General features: G+C 33.1%; 1 protein-coding gene across 10 annotated transcripts in view; it reads right to left on the reverse strand.

Moving 5' to 3' along the window:
• Window positions 1–21,403, reverse strand: part of ATP13A3 (ATPase 13A3) — an 82,925-nt gene that overhangs the window by 49,506 nt on the left and 12,016 nt on the right. For 6 of the 10 annotated variants that reach the window (XR_013998875.1, XR_013998876.1, XM_081138352.1 and 3 more), the window contains exons 3-12: window positions 17,255–17,313; window positions 10,010–10,108; window positions 8,186–8,359; window positions 7,359–7,508; window positions 6,954–7,024; window positions 4,997–5,077; window positions 3,780–3,849; window positions 2,123–2,257; window positions 1,623–1,695; window positions 368–427 (exon numbers count right to left, since the gene is read on the reverse strand). Coding sequence is in view for 8 of the 10 variants with exons in the window: in XM_081138352.1 (XP_080994478.1) it covers window positions 368–427; window positions 1,623–1,695; window positions 2,123–2,257; window positions 3,780–3,849; window positions 4,997–5,077; window positions 6,954–7,024; window positions 7,359–7,508; window positions 8,186–8,359; window positions 10,010–10,060 (865 nt within the window). In the remaining 2 variants the exon portion in view is untranslated. The remainder of the gene's footprint in view (window positions 1–367; window positions 428–1,622; window positions 1,696–2,122; window positions 2,258–3,779; window positions 3,850–4,996; window positions 5,078–6,953; window positions 7,025–7,358; window positions 7,509–8,185; window positions 8,360–10,009; window positions 10,109–17,254; window positions 17,314–21,403) is intronic. The other 4 variants (XM_081138356.1, XM_081138351.1, XM_081138353.1 and 1 more) reach the window with 3 other exon arrangements.

A 21,403-nucleotide genomic window follows, 5' to 3' on the forward strand; every position in this document is an offset into this window, starting at 1 on the left:
GAAGACAGTTACATTAGTTTGTAAACAAAAATGGGTAAGGAGAAAACTATTGTTTGTGACCGTACACAAGAGCGTATAGGACACTCTTTCCTTTGTAAAAACAAACAAAAAAACAAAGAACTAGTTTACTTAGCTTTGAGGGAAAAAGTTTTAAAAGATTCTAATGATATTTAGCACACAGTAGGTATAATAATCTTTTTAAAATAAGACACCTACATTTAAAACTCTTTTAAAGCTGTTAACACCACTTAAAATTCAACTCCTCTTAGGTCTACCAGGAAGCAAAATATCAATGATCTGTTAGACTATACAAAGGGAACAGGATGATACAAGCTGAATGGCACATATGTCCTAGCATCTCCAGTACCTTCAGCAGTGGTGCGAGAAGAGGAGGAGCACCAATAAGCCGGAACATCTAAGACTGCAGCTAGGGGAGGCAGACAGATAATCCCAGCTAATGTAGCAAGTGACCAGGAAGCACAGGGAAAGAAGTAACCTGCTAGTCCAAACTATTTACACTTGTGTTGTACTGCGCCCAGGAAATGGAGACTGATTTGGTGTTCTTGATAAATCTAAGCGGCTTCGGCCCTCAAGACCCATTATGTTGTGCTACCTCCCCCGTATCCCCTTTACCTGTTCAGTATCTCACTAAACTAACTTGTCCAAAACATTATCCTTCCCTACAATTCTGCTTCTCCTTCTAATTTAATTAAATGGCACCAAAACCCAACTCCCAGACTGACACTGTTCTATCACCTTGCATCCAATGAATCTTAAAATCCTGTTCAATGCCCACATTTAAATAGCTTTCAAACCCGCATCATTTTTCTCCATTTCCACAACCTTCACCTTGATCCATTCCATGCCTTCAATAGCACTTCCCTCTAAACCAGTGTGAACACGGCAGTCAGAATAATTTTTTTCAAAAAGGCAAATAATGATCAGATCACTCCCCTGCTTAAAATCCTTCAATAACTTTCCACTGCATTTCAGAATAAGTAAAAATTCCTTAGCATGTCTTAGAAGGCTGTTCATCTACTTTCCACATCTGCCACCCTGAATTTCTTTCAGTTATTACGCAGGCGAAACTCCAGGCCTTTGGGCACTCAGAACCCTCTTCCTCTCCCTCGCTTACCCCACAATACCATCTTCTCACCTACCTCTTATGTGACTAATTCAACCATTTAAAAAATACTTTTTCAAAGAAGCCATCCCCGACACCTACAGTAAATGAGCTCTCTCTAATATCTAATAAGCTCCCTGTATTTGTCACACTTTATTTTCACTGCTTATCATCTGTCTTTCCAACTAGTCTGAAGTTCAGTGATGGCGAAGATTATGTTCATCTTTGTAATAATCACTGCATCCCCAGAGCCTAGCATAGTACCTGGTACATTGTAGAAAAAGAAAAATACAATTTTATATAAATGAATTAATTTGATATAAACTCAGAGATGAGTAGAAAGTCAAATACATAATTTTATTTCTTAAGAAGTGAATATATATATATATATATATATATATATATATATATATGAATGACATGGGCTTGCTTCATATATTAGTGCTTAATGGAAATCTTTTTTGGTTTATTTTTGTCAGGAGCCACTTGAAGTACTTACCTTCATTTACTCTGCAAACTGAAACTCTCACAGTACTGTGAGCTGCCACCATGTCATGCAACATAATATATTGCTGAAATAAGAAAAAAAAAATCAAAACTAGCTAATATAAACTCACTCTTCAAGATATTAAACAGCAAGGGTGCCATAAAATAAAGTTAATATAGTAAATACTTATAACTCTGCCTTTAAAAATGTCAAGATGAAAAGATTAAAAAATTATTCAATGTTTTAGCTAAAGACAAAATAAGAAGCATCCCTAAAAACAGTAGAACCACTAATCCAGTCTGTGATAATCAACTATAGATCCCTATGGCCTCTAAGCAGTCAAGTGATGATCTGACTCTAAAAAACATCTGCCTTCCCCACTTAAAAAAAAAAGGACATATTCATATAACTAAAAGAAAATCTGTATGGAGTATTACTTTGTACCAACTACTATTCTATGCACCTTACAAAGTACAAATACAGCTGTGAAATTCATAATAAATCGGACTTACCTTTTTAATGGAATATAGGGAGCTTAGAATTGATACTACAGACATAATCACAATGGCTAGAGCATAGTAATAGTATTCATCAGTGCACCACAGTATAACACTGAACAGCTGGAAAATGTAAAATGGGTTGAGAACCTAAAAAAAAAGATTTTTAAGTCAAATTGAATGAGAGATATTTATAACTATACAGATTTTCCACCTTTTCTTTTAAGAAGTAAATCAGAAGATATGTACAGGATAAGCTCTATGGTACCCTAGGGCACTATGTACCACCCAAAGAGGAGGGCAAGACATTAGCGCAGTACTTTTATTTTTTTATCATTAATTAACTAGAATTTGGCTAAATAAGCTTGATTTAAATTATTTACATACACTTGGTTCACACCAAACCTAAAAATAGCTAAAATGTGTGAATTTAGTTGTTTCTCCTTTCTGCTTTAGCAATAAAGTACATTTACTTACAATAAATACTGGGTTACTAAAGGACACAGAACTTTTAATCAAGTGGAACAAATGTCTACTTTTTATGAACTCTAAAATATAATTTACTTATAAGTCAAAGATTTCCTGCAGCCCAAAGGGAAAACAAATATGAGATAATAAGTTACACTGTTTTGCTTTCTCTAAGGAAATTTTGCTTTCTCTAAGGTTTTAATTAAGGATTAAAACCTGAATGATAAAAGATAAAGGAGCCCTGCAATGGGCTTCATTTACCCAAATTTCATAGTATTTTATCAATTTCATTAATAGCACCTCAATGTCTTAAAATTGATGCTTCCGTACTTTTTAAGGCACTTCATATGAATAGTCCCATTTTACCTCCAAATTAAAAGATAATCAGAAAGGACTTACTCCACGCTCATAAATAAAGGAGCAACAAAGAGAGATTTTTTGATGATCAAAGCTAGTTACTGATGGAACCATATTACAAACCAGGCTTTCTAATTCCTAATCATCATACTTTGCTATGTTCTAAAATAACATTATCTGACCACTCTCAGGAACTGATGAAAAACAATCTGCTATTTCTACTAAAAGTATTCACCCAATGCAGGTAACTTGATCTTTAGCAAAAAATTAAAAGACTGGAGAGCCTAACTCTACTAGACAATATCACTTATTCCCTTCCTTTACATCATATACCTCTTCTATAGCGCTTACAACTGAACACTCACTACGATAACTACTGACTGAAGTGCAAATTCCTTGATATGATCATCAGGTTATGTTTTGTATTCCAAACTTCTGGTACAATGTCTAGTTTCCAATAATGTACCACAAAATGCCACGTGAATAAATAAAACATGACAAAGTGTTTAAAAATCAGAAAATGAAAGGCAGAAATACACCTGTTAAGACAGGGCAAGATTTAGATGTGTAACTTCCTGAAAGTAAAAAATAATAATAATTTTTAAAAATCAATCTAAAAAAAATTAGACAAATAAAAAAGAAAGTCATAGACCAAATTATTTCTCTAATAGAGTTACTACTTTTATTTTCCAAGTGGGAAAAAAACACACAAAAAAACAAAAAGAACACAACAATAAAAAAAGTTAGAAAACAGAAAATTAAGAATGTCTTATTACTTAAATAATGGCTCTTTTCAAAATGACAAATCTATTGATCACAAATATAGAGACATGTACAATAGTCTTACCTCCTTAATTAGAAGCTTAAGAACAGAAGGCACTTTCACAGAAATTTCATTTATTCCATAAAGCAATTTTCTATGACAAGAAAATATAATAATAGTATTACATTAGATTACATAATAATAGTCTGATTTGGGGAAGGCACTTCATCACATAAGGCTCAAACCACAGACTGCTACTAAATCTAGAACTTAAACATTCATGTTTCTCGATACTAGTCTTCTACAATTCAAATTCTCTATCTATAGTATTTAAATCGAAGTAGTCAATACTGGATAACTATACTATTATCATTTTGTTTCATGCTATCTCAGATCTTTTTGTGTGACAAGTATCTTTCCCACAGTCTATAATAATTGTGTCAGCAAAGGCTTTCTTTTCCATTCTTGAACACAACAGGTCTCAACAATTTTGAATTGTAATTAATTTTTCAAAAGACTAAAAAATAAATAAATTTGAGGGGCCCGGTACTATTTTTCTAAGAATATTGTACTAAAAATGTTTATTTCAAAACATTGTACACTTGACATTTAAAAAAATACTTAAGAAAAGTTGCTTAAATCCTTCTGCTTAAATTCCTTATAATAGAGTAATTTTTGCCTTTTAAGAAGTATAAGTCTAAAAGAATAAACTCTTATATACTAACACTTTGAAAAAACATGCTACAAGAGTATAAGAAAATTTCTAATTTAATTTGAAAATGGCATTTATTTTTAAAATATGCAATTCAGCAATATATTTTCATACTTTGGCAGAGAATAACGTGATAAAGATTATGCCTCCCAATTTACAAATTTTCACTATAATAAATTCTCATACTTATAATTCCCAATATATAGCAGTAAAAGCTAAGGTGCTATCAATTATAAGAAATGTCCATTATTTTATGTACCATCAAGAAAGATAAAGAATGATGCTCCATCCACTGTATGACACATCCCCCGTTTAGAAACGTTAAAATGTGGGGAAATGTGCACCTTAGAATTGATGAAATACGGTATATTTTCAGGGATATCAACTTCAAAATATCAGCTTCAACATTATTATAGTTCTTAAACTGAGAGACAGCCTTACTCAAATAAAACATCAATAAGTTGTCAACTAGGATGTCTATAATATTTAAATATCTGTTAATAGGTACAACTATATGGTGAAAGAGTGGATATACTACTGTATTTAGGAATTTTGATAATAGATCTGACTTTAGTTGGATAAAAATTACCTGTAGGCATGCATCCCCTTTGTCAGTCCTGCACTATGCTTTTCATAAATTGACGTACAAGAAACACCTTCATCCAGTCCCCTAAATAAATCCAAAGTTTTTACTTTAAACAAAGTTTAAAATATCCAAATGTCTTAATGCCTCATTTTTCTATATTCTGATTTTAAAGTGTGACTTCCTTACAAATAGAAATCCTTAACAAAAAAATGAGATAACGAATGAGAATTTTAAAATCTCAAATTCCTAAGATAAGCAATAATGAAAGGTCAAGTTTCAAAAGAGGCAACTTCTAAGTTATACAATGTATCACATAATAAGATGGCTCTAAATCAGGGGTGGGGAACATCCAGCCCTCCGGCTGTATACCGCCCGAGAAATCACTTAGTCTGTCCCTGCCAAGGCCTTAGTTCCAGCCATCCCATTAGGGGAAGGTTAATTAAATGTCTGACCAAATACAGCAGGCTAATTTTTAAGTTAATAATTTTGTATGGGCCCCAAATGATGTTATAAATATCCAAATGGCACTTGGCAGAAAAAAGGTTCCCCACTCCTGCTCTAAATACTCAAGTTTATATAACGTTATTATCCTTTAGGTTGTGCACACCAAAGCGATAAGAGCTAATACTTAAACTAATAAAATTAAAGATAAAGTATGACTAGTCTGAGAACTCTAAACTAAAAATTAAGAAATTTTACTTTTTATTTAGTTTCCCCCTCTTCAATATTTTAAGTTTCACACTAAGAAATCCTATTCACTTATTTTCTTTCTACAAAAGCATCAACCAACATCCTTCCCTAATCTAATACATAGAGTACAGAATTTATATAAGTCACAGGCAATGTCTAAAATCTGTAACAATTCTAAGTGGGATTCAATTAACCTATCTACTTTCCAAAAAAAAAAGTCTTAACTATGCTGAGATACTAGTTTTAACTTAGATACTAGTTATAGAACTCTAAAGAGACTCTTATACATCATTTAACTACAATCCTTTTCCACTTTTTTTCAGATAGGAAAATTAAGCTCCATGAGTAACTGTTATCATTGTGGTAAGTTTAAATTCTATAAGTATCTATGGTTGGCAAAGGCTGCACAGCAATATATTTGACATTTTTTCCCCCAGTAAAGTTGATGACTTCTCCAAAGGCAGCAGGGATCAGCTCCAAATCAATTTTTAAAAACCAAAATGGCAGCTCATTGATGGTATTCTATAAGGCAATGGGTTCTTAACTAGGAATGGTCTTCATAACTAGGCATGTGGAAATGTGCTGGTCCATTCCAGAATATTCCAGTTCTTTAGTGTCAGGGGGAAAAAATCCAGGTATGAATATTTTAAATGTTCATAAGGTGATTCTCTTGGTATTGCTAATATTAAGAATTCCTTTAGCAGTCTCAAGCAATAATACCTGAGTGTTTATAATACTTTTACAAAAGCAATAAAAATAGAATCCTAATTAATTTAGTACTTACATAACTTGAAGCCTCCACAAAAATAAATTTTAAGATACTCTAACTTGTCCTACCCAAGGTTTAACACATTTGACAATGTCCCATACTTTATCTACAAAGTAAAGTTAAATTTTTCTTTGTCTATCTCTTCATCCCTCAAGTACAAGTGGATAGAACTGTGAGCAAATTGGGAGGTGACAGTTCAGATAGAAAACTCAAAGTTCACTTGAGATGAAACCTCAAAAAGAAAAGAACTCAGACTCAGTGAATTTTAGGATCATACTACTTCTAACTTTTATGTAAATTTTGCCAAGATACAAGTTGCATGTGAGGTTTATTATAAAATGGTTAATCAGTGTTCAAATAGCACTGGAAGTTGCTAATGAATAAGTGAATAAAAGTTCTTCAATAAAAACCTGTTCAATTCCATGTAACACTAGAATGAATTCTTTTCTATCTAGAACATTTTCAATACACTCATAATATAATCCAAACAAAATTACTTACTTTAAGAAATCAAAATTGTGAAGGGTATCATTCCAGAAATATTTTACACTATGGTGGGTGAAATAACGAATCTGTAGAACACACATAAATGTTACATCAAAAAGCATTATCATCACTTGTTATCAATTAAGTTTACTAACACAAATCTATCATATAACAACATATTAAAATTAAAGTGATCCACATGTGACATGTAATCTTTTTCTTCTAGTAATACCTAAACTGTTATAATATAGTGATAAATGGGTATTTTGTATGCATACAAAATTATCTCAAAAATAACTGTAAGCACAGAATTATTGACTATCCATGACAGCATAAAATATAACAATTCTGATTTTCAAAGAAACTTTGAAACTAAGATCACAATACCTGTTCTGATTGCGTCTGTGAATATTTACTTACCTCATGCCTGTTCTCTTCGGCCAGACTTTCGGTTAAAAGAACAGCATGGCCATTTGAAACCTTATTAGCCACAGATTTTGGACTTGAAAATGGATGAGTTTTCAGAGAAAGCAGGCGAATTTTTGCACAAAACCACATTCTGAATTCATCCTTACAAGAGAGAAAGATAAATAGTCAATTATGTGTATTATACAATTGCCATATTTTTATTTGATTTCCATTTTTACAGATTATTTACTCATCTTTAATTGAGGAAGCATCATTTCCTAGTCACTAAATGTAAAAACATTTCATAAAGATGCATAAATTCAAACACGAAGTGCTTTCCATGGCTCACCATTTAAGTGACATACTTCACTAACACAATATCTCATAAAAGTTCATGAGTAATTTCTTAATTTACTCATCAACATACTGTGACTAGATATTAAAGCATCTTATAACATGCTTCCAAGTAGGATAATTAAAAACAAACAAACACAAAACCTTGGGATGCAGCAACATAACATAGTAGAGGCAGCAGATCTAGTGAATGGGAGATCTAAGATATAGTCCTAACTGTCCAGTGACCTCAACAGACAAGCATCAAATCTCTCAGTGCATCAAGAGCTTAAAAAGAAGGGGTGGATCTGATCATCTTTGAGATTCCTTAATACTCTAATTGCTCTGATAATCACTTCAAACACACATGCTTTAGAAATACTAGGATTAGTATTTGTCATTACATCTTAGTGATGTTCTCTTCATATATTATTTTGAAAGAAGTACACACAAAGACATTCTTTTATTCCTCAAATAATCTGCTACATGTAAACCCATGGACTTACAGTAGTCCTCAGCAGCACCACTTCACAGTCTTTAATTGCAGCTCTAATACAGGTCGCCTTCACCCGCCACTCAGGCATCCAATAGAGGAGGAGCAGGAGAAAGCCACCAGTGCAAACTGCTCCTACAGAAACTATGGCAAGCTTCCAGCGACACAAATTATAGCCATAAATTTCCTGCATGGACACAGTAATCATAATTAATTGTCAAATGATATGAAAGATAAATTCCAAAGTTCTCTGTTTTCCCGATGGTTGTTACTGTCTTTGTCAGGTAAAGTGCAAATATTTTCCCAGCCCATAATTTCTCTTTAAATTTTGTTTCTGACAAGCCCATCATCAAAGGTATACTTTTAAATGACTAAATCTGTTGATATTTACAAATTATGGTTCTATATTTGATGTTATCCTTAGTAACATAACACTTTCCCACTGAAAGTATATTCACATTCGGTATACTTTCTTAGAACTCTCATAATGACATTTTTACATTTACCTTTTTAATTCTTCCAAAACTTACCTTGCTATAAGGTAGGTGTTTTTTTAAAAATGAACTTTTAAATTTGTAATAATTTCCGATTTGCTGAAAAGTTACAAAAATATTAAGAGTTCCTGTATACCCTTCGTCCAGTTTCCCGTAATGTTAACATCCTGGTATATTTGTCAAAATCAGAAAGATTAACACTACATTATTATTAAGTAAGCCTCGTCATTATTAGGATTTCACCAGTTTTTCCCGTTTTATTTTTGTTTCAGAATATAGTCCAGAATATCATGTTGCATTTAGATAAGATAGGTTTTACCTTTATTTTTTTTCCAAATCATTAACCAATTGTCCCAACACAACTGTGACTGATCTATCTGACCTCCTGACCCAAATTATTTCAATTGTTTCAGTTACCCGCCCCTCACCCTACCAAGGGCTGCCAAATGAAAATTCAGAGGGCCTAGCTAAATTTAAATTTCAGATAAAAAGACTAATAATTTTTTTGTTGCCCTCTGCAATATTTGGGACATGCTTATACTAAAAATGTATTCTTGATTATTTGAAATACCCATTTAACATTTAACAGGGAGCCAGGCCAGCACGGCTGTTGGTTGAGCATTGGCCCATGATCCAAGAGATCACAGGTTCGATTTCTGGTCAGGGCACATGCCTGGCTTGCAGGCTCAATCCCTAGTAGTGGGAATGCAGGAGGCAGCAGATCAATGACTCTCATCATTGATGTTTCTATCTCTCTCTCCCTTTCCCTTCCTCTTTCTGAAATCAATAAAAACATATTTAAAAACAAAAACATTTAACAGGAGTCTTATACAGGGTGGGACAAAAGTAGGTTTACAGTTATGAGTATGTGAAACAGAATTTATGCTTGTATTATTTATTAATTATTGTATTATTTTCCATATGAACTGTGAACCTACTTTTGCCCAATCCTGTATTTTATCTGACAACCCTATCTGCCCCCCCCACCACACACATGCACAAAAAGATTTGAGAAGTTTTGTATTAAGCTCATTTTAAGTTTTTTTATAAATCAAAATTAGAAATCTTATATTTGGAATTGTATTTAAGCACTAGCTAGCATCTCAAATTACCAAATGAAAAAACATGCCTCTTTCCTCTAAGTTTTAAGAGTTTGCAAGTAAAACAGGAATTATTCTAAAACAAATAGATATGTTACATAATCCCAGTTCAAAAACACAGGATGAGGAAAGCACATTGACTCAACTGTTTGTTTTTTTAATTTACTTTCCTACTTCCATGGAATAATAATTTGCAGAGATAAATTCTTCACACTTCATGAGTAAATTATAAATACTGGTTACCATTTCATCTTCCTGACCCTGATTGATAGTCTTCCTTTCTTCTTTGTCCATATCTACAGTGATTTGAAAGGTCTTGTACTTCAGAACGATTGAAGACAACTGAGAGATGAGAGGAACAAATGTTAGGGAATTATTACTTATCTCAGTCAACTATAAAACTTCATATTATTGTATTTCTTGTTGTGATACATCTATCAAAGTTTAACTGGTATTTAAGTAATCACTAAAAGTGTTAGCTGGCCCTAATAACATTTTCAACGGTGTGCCAGTTCTTGCATCTACATTATTTACTATCACAAAACTTGGCACATTCCATTAATGAATCGCTACAAAACAATTTAAATCCTGGGAGAAACTACTACAGAATCTTCCTTTGCCATTCCCCAAACTCAAAGAACTAACCAAGTTGTGCCATAAAAGTGCTTCACACAACTCAATTTATTGCTTGAAGTATAGTGAAGAGGTAAAGCACCAGCAGTGAAACCACCCCAAAACCTCTCAGGGATTAAAGTATCATCCAACAAATATTTACTGAGCAAGCATCTATTATGTGAATGACATTCCCTGGCCATGAGTCAATCCCTATGGCAGGTGTACCACTACTGGAGGTCACTCAACTGACTCCCCCATTCTGATTCCAAGCCACTAAGCAATCATGATTGTTTGTGACTACCCATGATGCTTATCTAGGAGAAAATTCATTGAGCTCATAGACAAAGCTTTTTTTCTTGTATTTAAAAAAATGAGAGGCCGGCCGGGCGTGGCTCAGTGGTTGAACGTCGACCTAGGATCCAGGCGATCAGGGTTCGATTCCCGGTCAGGGCACATGCCCGGGTTGCGGGCTGCAGCCAATCAATGACTCTCTCATCATTGATGTTTCTATCTCTCTCTCTCTCTGAAATCAATAAAGATATATTTTTAAAAATTAAATAAATAAATAAATAAATAAATGAGATTAATTTCAGACAGACATCCGCCACACATTAAAGAGATTTGCAAACTGTAAAACAATATCTATTTTCTCATGAATTTTTTTGGTTTTGGCAAACAGATATTTTTCAGGAAAATGTTACTTAATATGTAATAAATTTATTACTGTTATGTCTTTTTAAACTAATATTCTCAAAGATATTATCAGTTTTAACTATCACTGAATCAACATATATAATGCACATAAAAAAAAAAGCTTCTTAAAGTTCACAATAAACTTTCAAGGTTACCAGTCTGATCCCAGAGTCTGAGAGCCACTGCTTTAGACTAGGCTGATCTCTACAGAACAGTTGTGGATAATATAACCTCCCTCATTCCAGACACCATACTTCTAACTCACCTAGCTAGTGTGTAGCACAGGCCTGACACATGGTAGGCACTCAAAAAATGCCTGTTGAGTGAATAATACTTGTTGTGCTAAAACAGCAATAGCTGTTTAATGTTTATATAACATGAATTAATAGCCAATTAAAACCTACTGTAGGATTTTAAACTAATTGCATATAAAAGACTATTGAAATCTCAACAAAATGACCAATAAAAATATTGATGCCTCCTATACCAGCACCCAGCACCTGTCTAACCTTCTGGTAGTCCTAGAGATGGGCTCAGAGCTTTCTACAGAATAAACTGCAGGAGTTTTAAGATGATAGATATATGATTGATAGATAGATACATAGATACATAGATACATAGATACACAGAGACATAAGTAGGTAGACAGACAGACAGACAGACAGACAGATAGATGACTTAGTGCCACCTTGGAAAAGAAATTTTAGAGGTATCTGGCCCAACTTCTCAAAAACAAGCCACATTATCATACAAAACCCTTTGAAAAATTTTGTAATAACTTCTTTTTTGTCTAGGGTGGTGTTACAGCCCTGAAGCATGCTACTACCATGTTAAACCTTGCTGACTGGCTACTTAGTTAGAGCCAGAACTCGCCTATGCAGCTGGCTACTTTTCCTTTGTGACTAGTCAGCAAGGTGTTTAAAATTACTTAAATTAATGTTAGTGCAGACACGAGTCATCTTGTGACTGGTCAGCAATGTTCGGATATGGAAACACGTGTACACTCATGTTTTAAGAACGGTCCATCAAATCAATATGACTTGAGGCAGTTATTCTCAAGGGCATAACCTGCTGCTATGGACTATGGGGAGAATGAACAAGCCCAACCTCTTTCCTGTAGAAAAGATCAGCGGCTGTTACCTGAGCGTATTAAGGGATAGCCCAATCCTGCAAGATTTAAATGTGCACATGCCCACTTTTAAAGGGTAACATAAAGGCACTCTGCCCTGATGCTGTTCCCACAAAAAAATAACAGTCTCCTGTTCTTAACCATTAGTCTATGGTTCTTTCATAAGTTCTGGACTGAATCTTAGGATCATCATTCAGGATTCATCACACTCATTTTTGATAATTAATTTCATATCATTCTAATCCCCAGTTCCCATCACCACCACCAAAAATATGTTTCTTGAGGGGAGAAATTATTTCAAGTTCTTATATGTTGAGACTTCTGCTTCCAACCAAGATGGAAAAACAGGTACCAGATTTGCCCTCCAGCCTAAAACCACCACAACAAAATGGACAAAATATATCAAACAAGTTTTCAAGAAACTGGACATTAGGCAATGAAGGAAACTGATACAGGGATGGGAAGCAAACTAGATGAGCTTTACAATTATCCCAGTTTACAAACTGAAGAGTCTATAGGCTGTAAAAGTGGGAAGGTAGGGAGCCCAGGGGAAACAGAACAGTCTCTCATAGTTGAGGAGATGAAGATAGGAGTTTGGGGAGGCACCAAAGTGACGAGGTTTGCAGGGCAGATTTCCAGCGGAGAGATCTGTACAGAGAAAGAACACTGAAAACCTGCAAGAAGACCTGATCCAGCTCAAGTCTTCTGCGTAGTGATCAGTGCTTACGTGTGAGGAAAGTACCAGAAACTAGGGAAAGAACCACCCAAAAGGATTAAGGGGGGGAAAACCATTCGGGCTCACAAAAAGCTGGGGAAAGGCCTGTTCCCACCAACCACAGTGAAAAACTTCGTTAGTCACAAGGAATCATGGACAGTATTCAGAAGGGTTCTGCTTCAGTAGTGGGATCCAACTAGCCCTAAACTAAAAGCTATTCTGGTGGTCCTGAAGAACAAAGTGTTTAAGGCTTGAAAGAATAAAATTGTTTCTAAGTAACTTAACTGTTTTACAGAATAAAATTCAAGGAGATTTTTAGAAATACAAAATATCTAGTCCAAATAAGTCACCATGTCTGACACCCAAATTAAACTTAAAAAGTTTAAGTATGAAAGAAGAAAGAAAATACAACCCATAATGAGAAAAATCAATCAATAGAAAAGGACCCAGAACTGACACAGAGAATAGAATTGGTTGACAAGGACATTAAAACAACTACTGTAATGGTAGTCTATATGTTTAAAAACCAAGAGAAAAGACTGAACATGCTAAGCAGAAACATATGAAGAAAAAATCAAATTGAACATGATATTAAAAATACAGATAAAAATATACTAGATGAAATAGCAGATTTGACACTGCAGAGAAAAATCAATGAACTTGAAGACATGGTAATAGAATATCCAAAATAAAAAATGGAGAAGAAAAATACTAGGAAAAACACACACCACCACCACCATCACCAGTAAGCTATGAGAAAACTTCAAGTGAACTAATATACATGCAACATGGGGGGATGAAAAAAATATGTAAGGATATATTGGCCAAAAATTTTCCAAATTAGATGAAAAAATTATAAGCCCACAGATCCAAGAAGTCCAACTAACACTAAGCAAAAAAAATTAAGAAGTTATACCAAGACATGTTGTCAAACTGCTTATAAAAGTGAAAAAATCTTGAAAGGAGCCAGCAAAAAAAGACATGTTACATACAAGGATAAGAATGACATGAGATTTCTTGCTAAAAATAATCAGGTGAGAAGACAGCAGAGCAACATCTTTGAAATACTGAGAAAAAAAACTCTTCAAGAATTCTATACCCAACAAAAATATCTTCCAAAATCAAAGGTGAAATAAAGCTGAAAAAAATTCATCAGCTACAAACCTACACTATAAAAAATGTTTTTTAAAAAGTCCTTAAGCAGAAAAAACAAAAACAACAACAAAAAAAAACTGATGGAAATATGAGTCTCCACAAAGCAATGAAGAACACCAGAAATGGTAACTATGTGGGTAAATATAAATAACAGCAGCACAAAGAACAAGAAGAAATGGAAGTATACTTTAGTAAGGTTCTTATACTATACATGAAGTAGTGTAATATCACTTAAAGGTAAACTGTAATAAGTTAGAGAAGTACACAGTAAACTCTACAGTAACCACTAAAATAAAACAGTGATAGCCTGGCTGGGCGTGGCTCAGTTGAGCGTCCATCTAGGATCCAGGCGATTGGGGTTCTATTCCCAGTCAGGGCACATGCCCGGGTTGCAGGCTCGATCCCCAGTAAGGGGCGTGCAGGAGGCAGCCAATCAATGACTCTCTCATCATTGATGTTTCTATCTCTCTCTCTCTCTCTCTTTTCCTCTCTCTGAAATCAATAAAGATATATATTTTTTTAAAAAACACAAACATAAAACAGTGATAGCTAAAAAATCAACAAAGGATTTAAACTGAACCATAAAAAATACTCATGTGATTTAACAGGGGGAAAAAAGAAACAAAGGAAAGGTAAGAAAAATTAAAAACAAATAGCAAGACGACTGATTGAAGCCTAACCATATGAATAATCACATTAAATATAAATGGTCTAAACATCACTTAAAAGGCAAAGATTGTCGTGTCATTTTTGAAAAGACTATAGGCAACTATATGCATTTTAAATATAAAGGCACAATAAGTAGGTTAAAGTAAAAGGAAGATGTACCATGCAAAAGCTATTAAAAAATAAAGCTGGAGTGAATGTATTAATATATCAGATATAGCAGATTTCAAAACCAAGAACATTACACCAAGGATAAAGCCATTTCATAATGACAAGGGAGTCAATTCATAATGATAACATAATAATCCTAAACACCTATACATTTAACATACCTTCAAACTACACAAAGCAGAAACTGATAAAACTGGAAGGAGATAGAGAAATTCACAATTACTGTTGGAGATTTCATTTCAATACCACTCTCTCAATAAGAGATAGAACAAGTAAATTAAAAATACTAGTTAGGACACAGAAGTTCTAAACAACAGTACTAATCAAGGGGTCCCAATTGGTATTTGCAGAACACTCTACTCAACCAGAGCAAAATATACATTTTTTAAACTTGTACACAGAACATTTACCAAGAAAGACCACATTCTGGGACATGAAAATATTCAAGTCATACAAAATATGTTCTGAATACAATGGAATTAAATTAGAAACCAAAACAGAAACGTAAGTAGAAAAGCCTTAATATTTGGAAATAAAATAATACACTTGTAAAAATCCATAAGTCAAAGAAATCAATGGGGAAAATACAAAGTATTCCGAGCTGAATAAAAATGAAGATGTAACATATTAAAATTTGTGGGATGCCACTAAAATAATATTTAAAAAACTTATAGCACTACTTTCCAGTATTTGAAAAGAAAGATCTGAAATCATGACCTCAGCTTCTACCTTTAAAAAGTAGAAAACAGCAAAGTATACCTACAGTAAGCACTAAAGGGAAATAATAAAATTCAGAGTAGAAATCAATGCAATAAGAAACAGATAAATGGAGGGGGGGGAGGAAATCAATGAAACCAAAAGCTGATTCTTTGAGATCAATAAAATTGATGATTTCTAGTTTCTAGTTAGGCTTGAAGAGAAGGGGGGTGAGGGGGAGACATACAAATTACCAATACAGGAATAAGACAGGAGACATCACTACAGATTCTGCACATATCAGAAGGATAATTAAGGAGGGTGATAAACAACTTTACACCAATACATCAAATTTTCTGCAGGTTTGAAATTACTTGCAAAGAAAAAATTTTTTTAATTTAAAAACTTATCTTTATTGTCAGGGAATGTCCATGAATTAATGCTGCTAAAAGCCAAGTTAAAAGCTGAGTAACAGGTACATGAGGGTTCATTATACTAATCTACTTCTCAGTATATAGAAATTATCCATAATATAGTTTTTTAATCAATAAAATAAAAGCACCCATCTGAAGCTTTTAAATAGAAAAATTTCATTCCTAGCACCGAAGTCCATAAATCTTGAGAACTCTGCCTCTATTAAGTCTAAAATAACTGACTCAACCTATTACGTACCAGCCATTATCCATAAACTCATACTGCTGGGTTCTGAATCTAACTCATCTTTGCTCATTTTTTTATCCATTGCCTAGAAATATAGATGTGCTTCCCAACTTCTGTAAATCCCAATTTTTCACTGCAGAATGTATTAGAAGATAAGATAATAAATTTCTAAATTTTATAATTTTAGAAAAATAATTACCATTAAAATTCAATGTTTTCATTTAGTCCATACACTTAAAACTATTTAAAAAACCCTTTCCTCAAATATATGACAAGACTTCACCTTAATCTAACATAACTATATTTTCATCTTCTACAGTTAAAAACTGATCAAAACAAAAAAATACTTCAATTATTTTTAAATGAGTGATTATACATGGTGCACTGCCTAAAACAATCTACTTTTAAAAACACAATTCTTGACCAAATTATCTCCTTACTCTTTTACAAGTGTTATTTCTCTGAAATTTAGCTTCCTTTTAAAGATAAAATTCTTAACTCTTACCCAATTTTACCAAAGTTGAAATAGTAAACATAATTTAAATAAAAAGTTGCTCTAAAAACCGTCAATTATTATTCTCTTTAAACATACTATACCTCATAGGAAATTACTAAGAATTCACTTTTTACATAAACTTTTAGTAAAATTTAATGAGACAACAATTTCAAGTTTACATTTAAAACATACACATATTATAAATGTATATTTAAATTTTAAAAACATACCTAAATAGAAATCCCTTAACACTTCTATGACTACATAAAAATAAAAATCTATATAGACACATTTTAAAACATACTGCTTATCAAGATGAAAATACATTTTAAATATTATCCTACCATATATCTAATTAGACATTTGAAGCATTAATATCAAACTTCTAAAATCCATTTAACTTACAGAAGTATAACTTTAGTGGTTTGCTAAAATGCATTTTTTTAATCAAGTCAATGTCTAGATCATAGAAAATAAAGAAATTTTTCTTACCAATAGCACTATATCATTCCTTCCAATTGTTGGACTAGCAGAGCTTTCAAAAGCTGGCTCTTAATAAAAATAAAATAAAACTAAGCATAAAATCCATTCACAAATGACAATTTTCTGTCAAACATTTGTTTTTGTTCTCTTTGAACTACTTCCAAAAGAAGACATTAAAATTTAAGATTTTTTAATTCACTGATTTTAAATGAGTTTTCAGAAGACATACCCCTCTGCCATCTGACTACCACTGACAGAGCTTCTATTACTTGAATAAATATTAAGCTAACCACACTGAAGTCCCAACTCTACAGTGTATGGCTGAGTCTTGACGTTATCTAAATAGCAAGGAGCTTTTAGGCTATTGTGCTTAACCAAACCCTTCCTTGCATTTACAATGAACTTGATTTTTTGTGTGAGTGAAAACAGTAACAGAAAAAAGTGAAGCTATCAGAAATAAATATCACTAAATGTAATACTAATTTTTAAAGTTTCCTTATTTTTCCCCATTATATAATTACTAGGAAGCATTTAGAGTACATCTTTAAACTAGGATAAGAGTTAGTCATATCTCATTTCCTAAAACAAGATGAGTTGGCTTCAACAGGCATAGAAATCCCCAAACCTCTAAGTCACCTTTGCTTCAAAACCTGAATTTCCTACTAGCTGTACCAATAGTATTACAATAGTATGTGTGTGGAGGGTTTTCTTTAAGGATATTCTATGTATTTGCCAAGAATTCCAAAATAAGTAATTTCACAAGGTGATTTAGAGAATGATCTACAACTCAAGTAAAACTTCAAGCAAAGCAATTTTGAATAAATTTTTCCCCCCAAATCTGCTAAATTTTTATTTTTAAAATTTTTAATTTAATTTACTTCAGTCAATATTTGCCAACTTCGGCAAGACTGAAGTAAAAGAAATTAAAAATGTATTGATTCAAAATTCACAAAACTAAATAAGTTAGTACATAAGAAATTCTCAAACGACATTTTTTAATAGTTCGTAACATATACCTCCAGTTTTATTTTTATTTTTGTTTTTTGTTAATCCTCACCTGAGGACATTTTTCCCACTGCTTTTCAGAAAGAGAAGAAAGGAGGAAAGGAGGGGGAAAGAGAGAGAAACATCTATGGGAAAGAGACACATCGATTGGTTGCCTCCTGCACGCACCAGCACTGGAGCAAACCCACAACCCAGGTATATGTCCTTTACTGGGAATCGAATCCATGCCCCTTCTGTGCTCAGGATAATGCTCTACCCACTGAGACACACCAGCCAGGGCTATACCTCCAGAGTTTTAAAATTTAAAACTGAACCAAGACTTTTGGTCCACCATGTATTGTTGAAAGAGAATGAATCTTCCCACTTTGTTTTGTAGTTCTACATTTTTTCCTGAGAATTAAACCCAGGTTAAATACCCAGATTAAATAAAAATCTGATAAACCCATCTTTTAAGGACCACTCGGCAAAAGATGTTTTTAAAGATCCTGAAGTAATAAACAGCATGGCTAGCATTCTCAATGTTATTTTATTGTCAAATAAAGCAGTTCTACCTTCACAATTGAAATAAAAAGTACCCTAATACATATAAAACCCTTACTCTGCTCATTAAACCACTTCAATTTTAATATCTACACAAATATTTGTATAAAAGGGGGGGAGCCCAAGCTCCCAATTACAGTAACCGAACTGTGACAACTCTTTATGAGGGCAAAACTTAGTACTTCAAGTCAGCTCCTAACAATAAGAATGACATAATATAATTTAATGAATACGTGGAAATTTTACAAGGATACCAGCTAAATTTTAACAAAGCTCCACTCAATACCCATTTTATCACTTCCCATCTTGAACTTTCTCTTATAATACATGCTTTTGTTTCTGTGTTTAGGCTTAAGGAAGACCATTGTACCCAACATACACCAAAGCAAGACTGTATTTACATTTTTAAGGTGTAGTCTTTGTACAATTATACTTTTTTATATGTTACAAAACAATGTGATAGTTATAACAAAATAAGTTATAGTTAGGAAAGATAATGCAATTATCTGTCATAGAATCAATATTAAGAACATTAAGAGTTATAACCTAGTTAATAGTGGTGACAGTGTGTTTGGGTAGAAGTGAGGGAGAAACTTCAGTGCTCTTTGAATGTTTTCACCATCTACATGTAATAATATTTTTATACAGTAAACAACTAATTCTATAATGCATGGCCAACCTTTGGTCTGGACTTGCAGGAATCTCCAAAGCACTTCACAGTGCTCTAACAGACTATTCTCCAGATTCTCTGGATCTCACTCTTAATTAAGTTACTTTAGCCCAAGAAAATTTGCTTAAAATATTTTAATTTTTCAATTATAGCTGATATATAATATTATATTAGTTTCAGGTATACAACATAGTGAGTATACATTTATTTATATAACTTATGAAATGATCATCCTAAGCAATAGTCATTTTGCAGGTTCCTTTAACAAGTACATTTCTAGTAAACTACAGCTAGCTGTTTATATTTCTTTTGATATCCCCTCCACATTTTGGCACCACTGAGAAGTACTAGCCAGTGACACAGCATAAGTACAATAGCAGCAAATTCAAAATTATTTTATCAAATTAATTCATCTATAAGCATTAAGTGAACATATAGGCCATATTCATTCCCATATTAAGAACACGAGATATACAACCTTACCCCAAAATACATAATACAAAACAAAAACAAATGTAAAAAGCACAGAACTCAAGAGTCAGCTTTAACTTGTCCTTAAATGAAAATTCAACATGAACTATTTTCAAGCTCCTTCAACTGTCTTGGTTTCAACTTCTTCACTAAAATGAGGTAGTTATAATAATTCATATGATGCAGTCCAACCATGAAAAGTTTTTGACGTAGGCAAGTACTGCCTTTGTATACAGCCTGCTGTTACATTCCTCCACCAGTAGGTGACATTCCAACACTGGTAAGGAAGGAGGCTGACCCTTTCCTCGCCTTCGCAGAGCAGCTGCTGATCAAGAATGATCAAGGGTAAAAAGATATGTAAGATTTTTTTTTTTTGGTAACATTGAAGGTACTAATATGGAAAAGTAGAAGTTTCCTATATAATAGAAATATAAGACATGCAATAAACACAAAACAAATGATAATGGGGAGAGGAAGACATTACTCCCTTTATAGTATCGATTACGCTCAAATTCACAGGTGTCTGAAATTAGAATTTAGGGATCTTACAATATTGTGGAGGAGGGGGGAGAACAGTAACAATTAAAACGCACATGAACCTATAAGAAAACAAGATGAGGTAAAGTATGAAATTACATGGTAAAACATTACTTGCTCATAGATGGCAAAAAAAAGGGGGGGGGGCAAGAAACACCCTTATATGTTGCTGTTAAAAGTATACTACCTTTTTGGAAAACTGATATTAATTAAAATTTTAAATCCCCATATAGTTTGATCCAACAATCCCAATTAGAAATTCATGTCACTTGTACCTATACATACATGTTACCATTAACCATTTCTTCAAATTCCTCTGCATTGTTAGACTTATGAAATAAATAAAAGTTTGTGTGTGTGTTTTTTTCATTGGGGGCAAGAGTAAATAATCTAGTTGAAACAAACGGGTATTTTCAAACAAGCACAAAAGAAATTGTGTGGCATGGGCATCTAATACAATAGGAACTGACAAATCAAGAGTTCTAATAACAGCTTGTATAAGCAAACCAAATTCATAAGTGAGCCTAATTCCTAAGTTACACTTTTAAGTTCAGATGTAAGATAAGGTTCTTTGTTAATATATAAATCAATATTTATTGCACTGTAATGCAAGTTAGTGACTATTTCTTCTAAACTATAATGCTATTAATCCAAATCCCTAGTAACTTGACATTTCAATTAGCAATTTAAAAGATGGTATTTGAAATTTAAACATTCATTACTAAGATTCAGACTTTCCACATTTTAACAGAGATAAAAGCAGCATGCAGTTTAGATGAAATTATTGTTGCTACTGGCAGGTGACCGTCCTGATGCAGTCGTCACTGCATGCACACGCTTAAAGTTGGTCTCAACTATTCATAGTATTGTCTATTTCAGTTGAGTCAAGTGCATTCTTGGTAGTACAAATCTGAGTTTAAATTGTTGATTAAACT

The sequence above is a fragment of the Miniopterus schreibersii genome (genome assembly GCF_964146895.1).
Source record: "Miniopterus schreibersii genome assembly, chromosome: 5".
Lineage (NCBI taxonomy): Eukaryota > Metazoa > Chordata > Mammalia > Chiroptera > Miniopteridae > Miniopterus > Miniopterus schreibersii.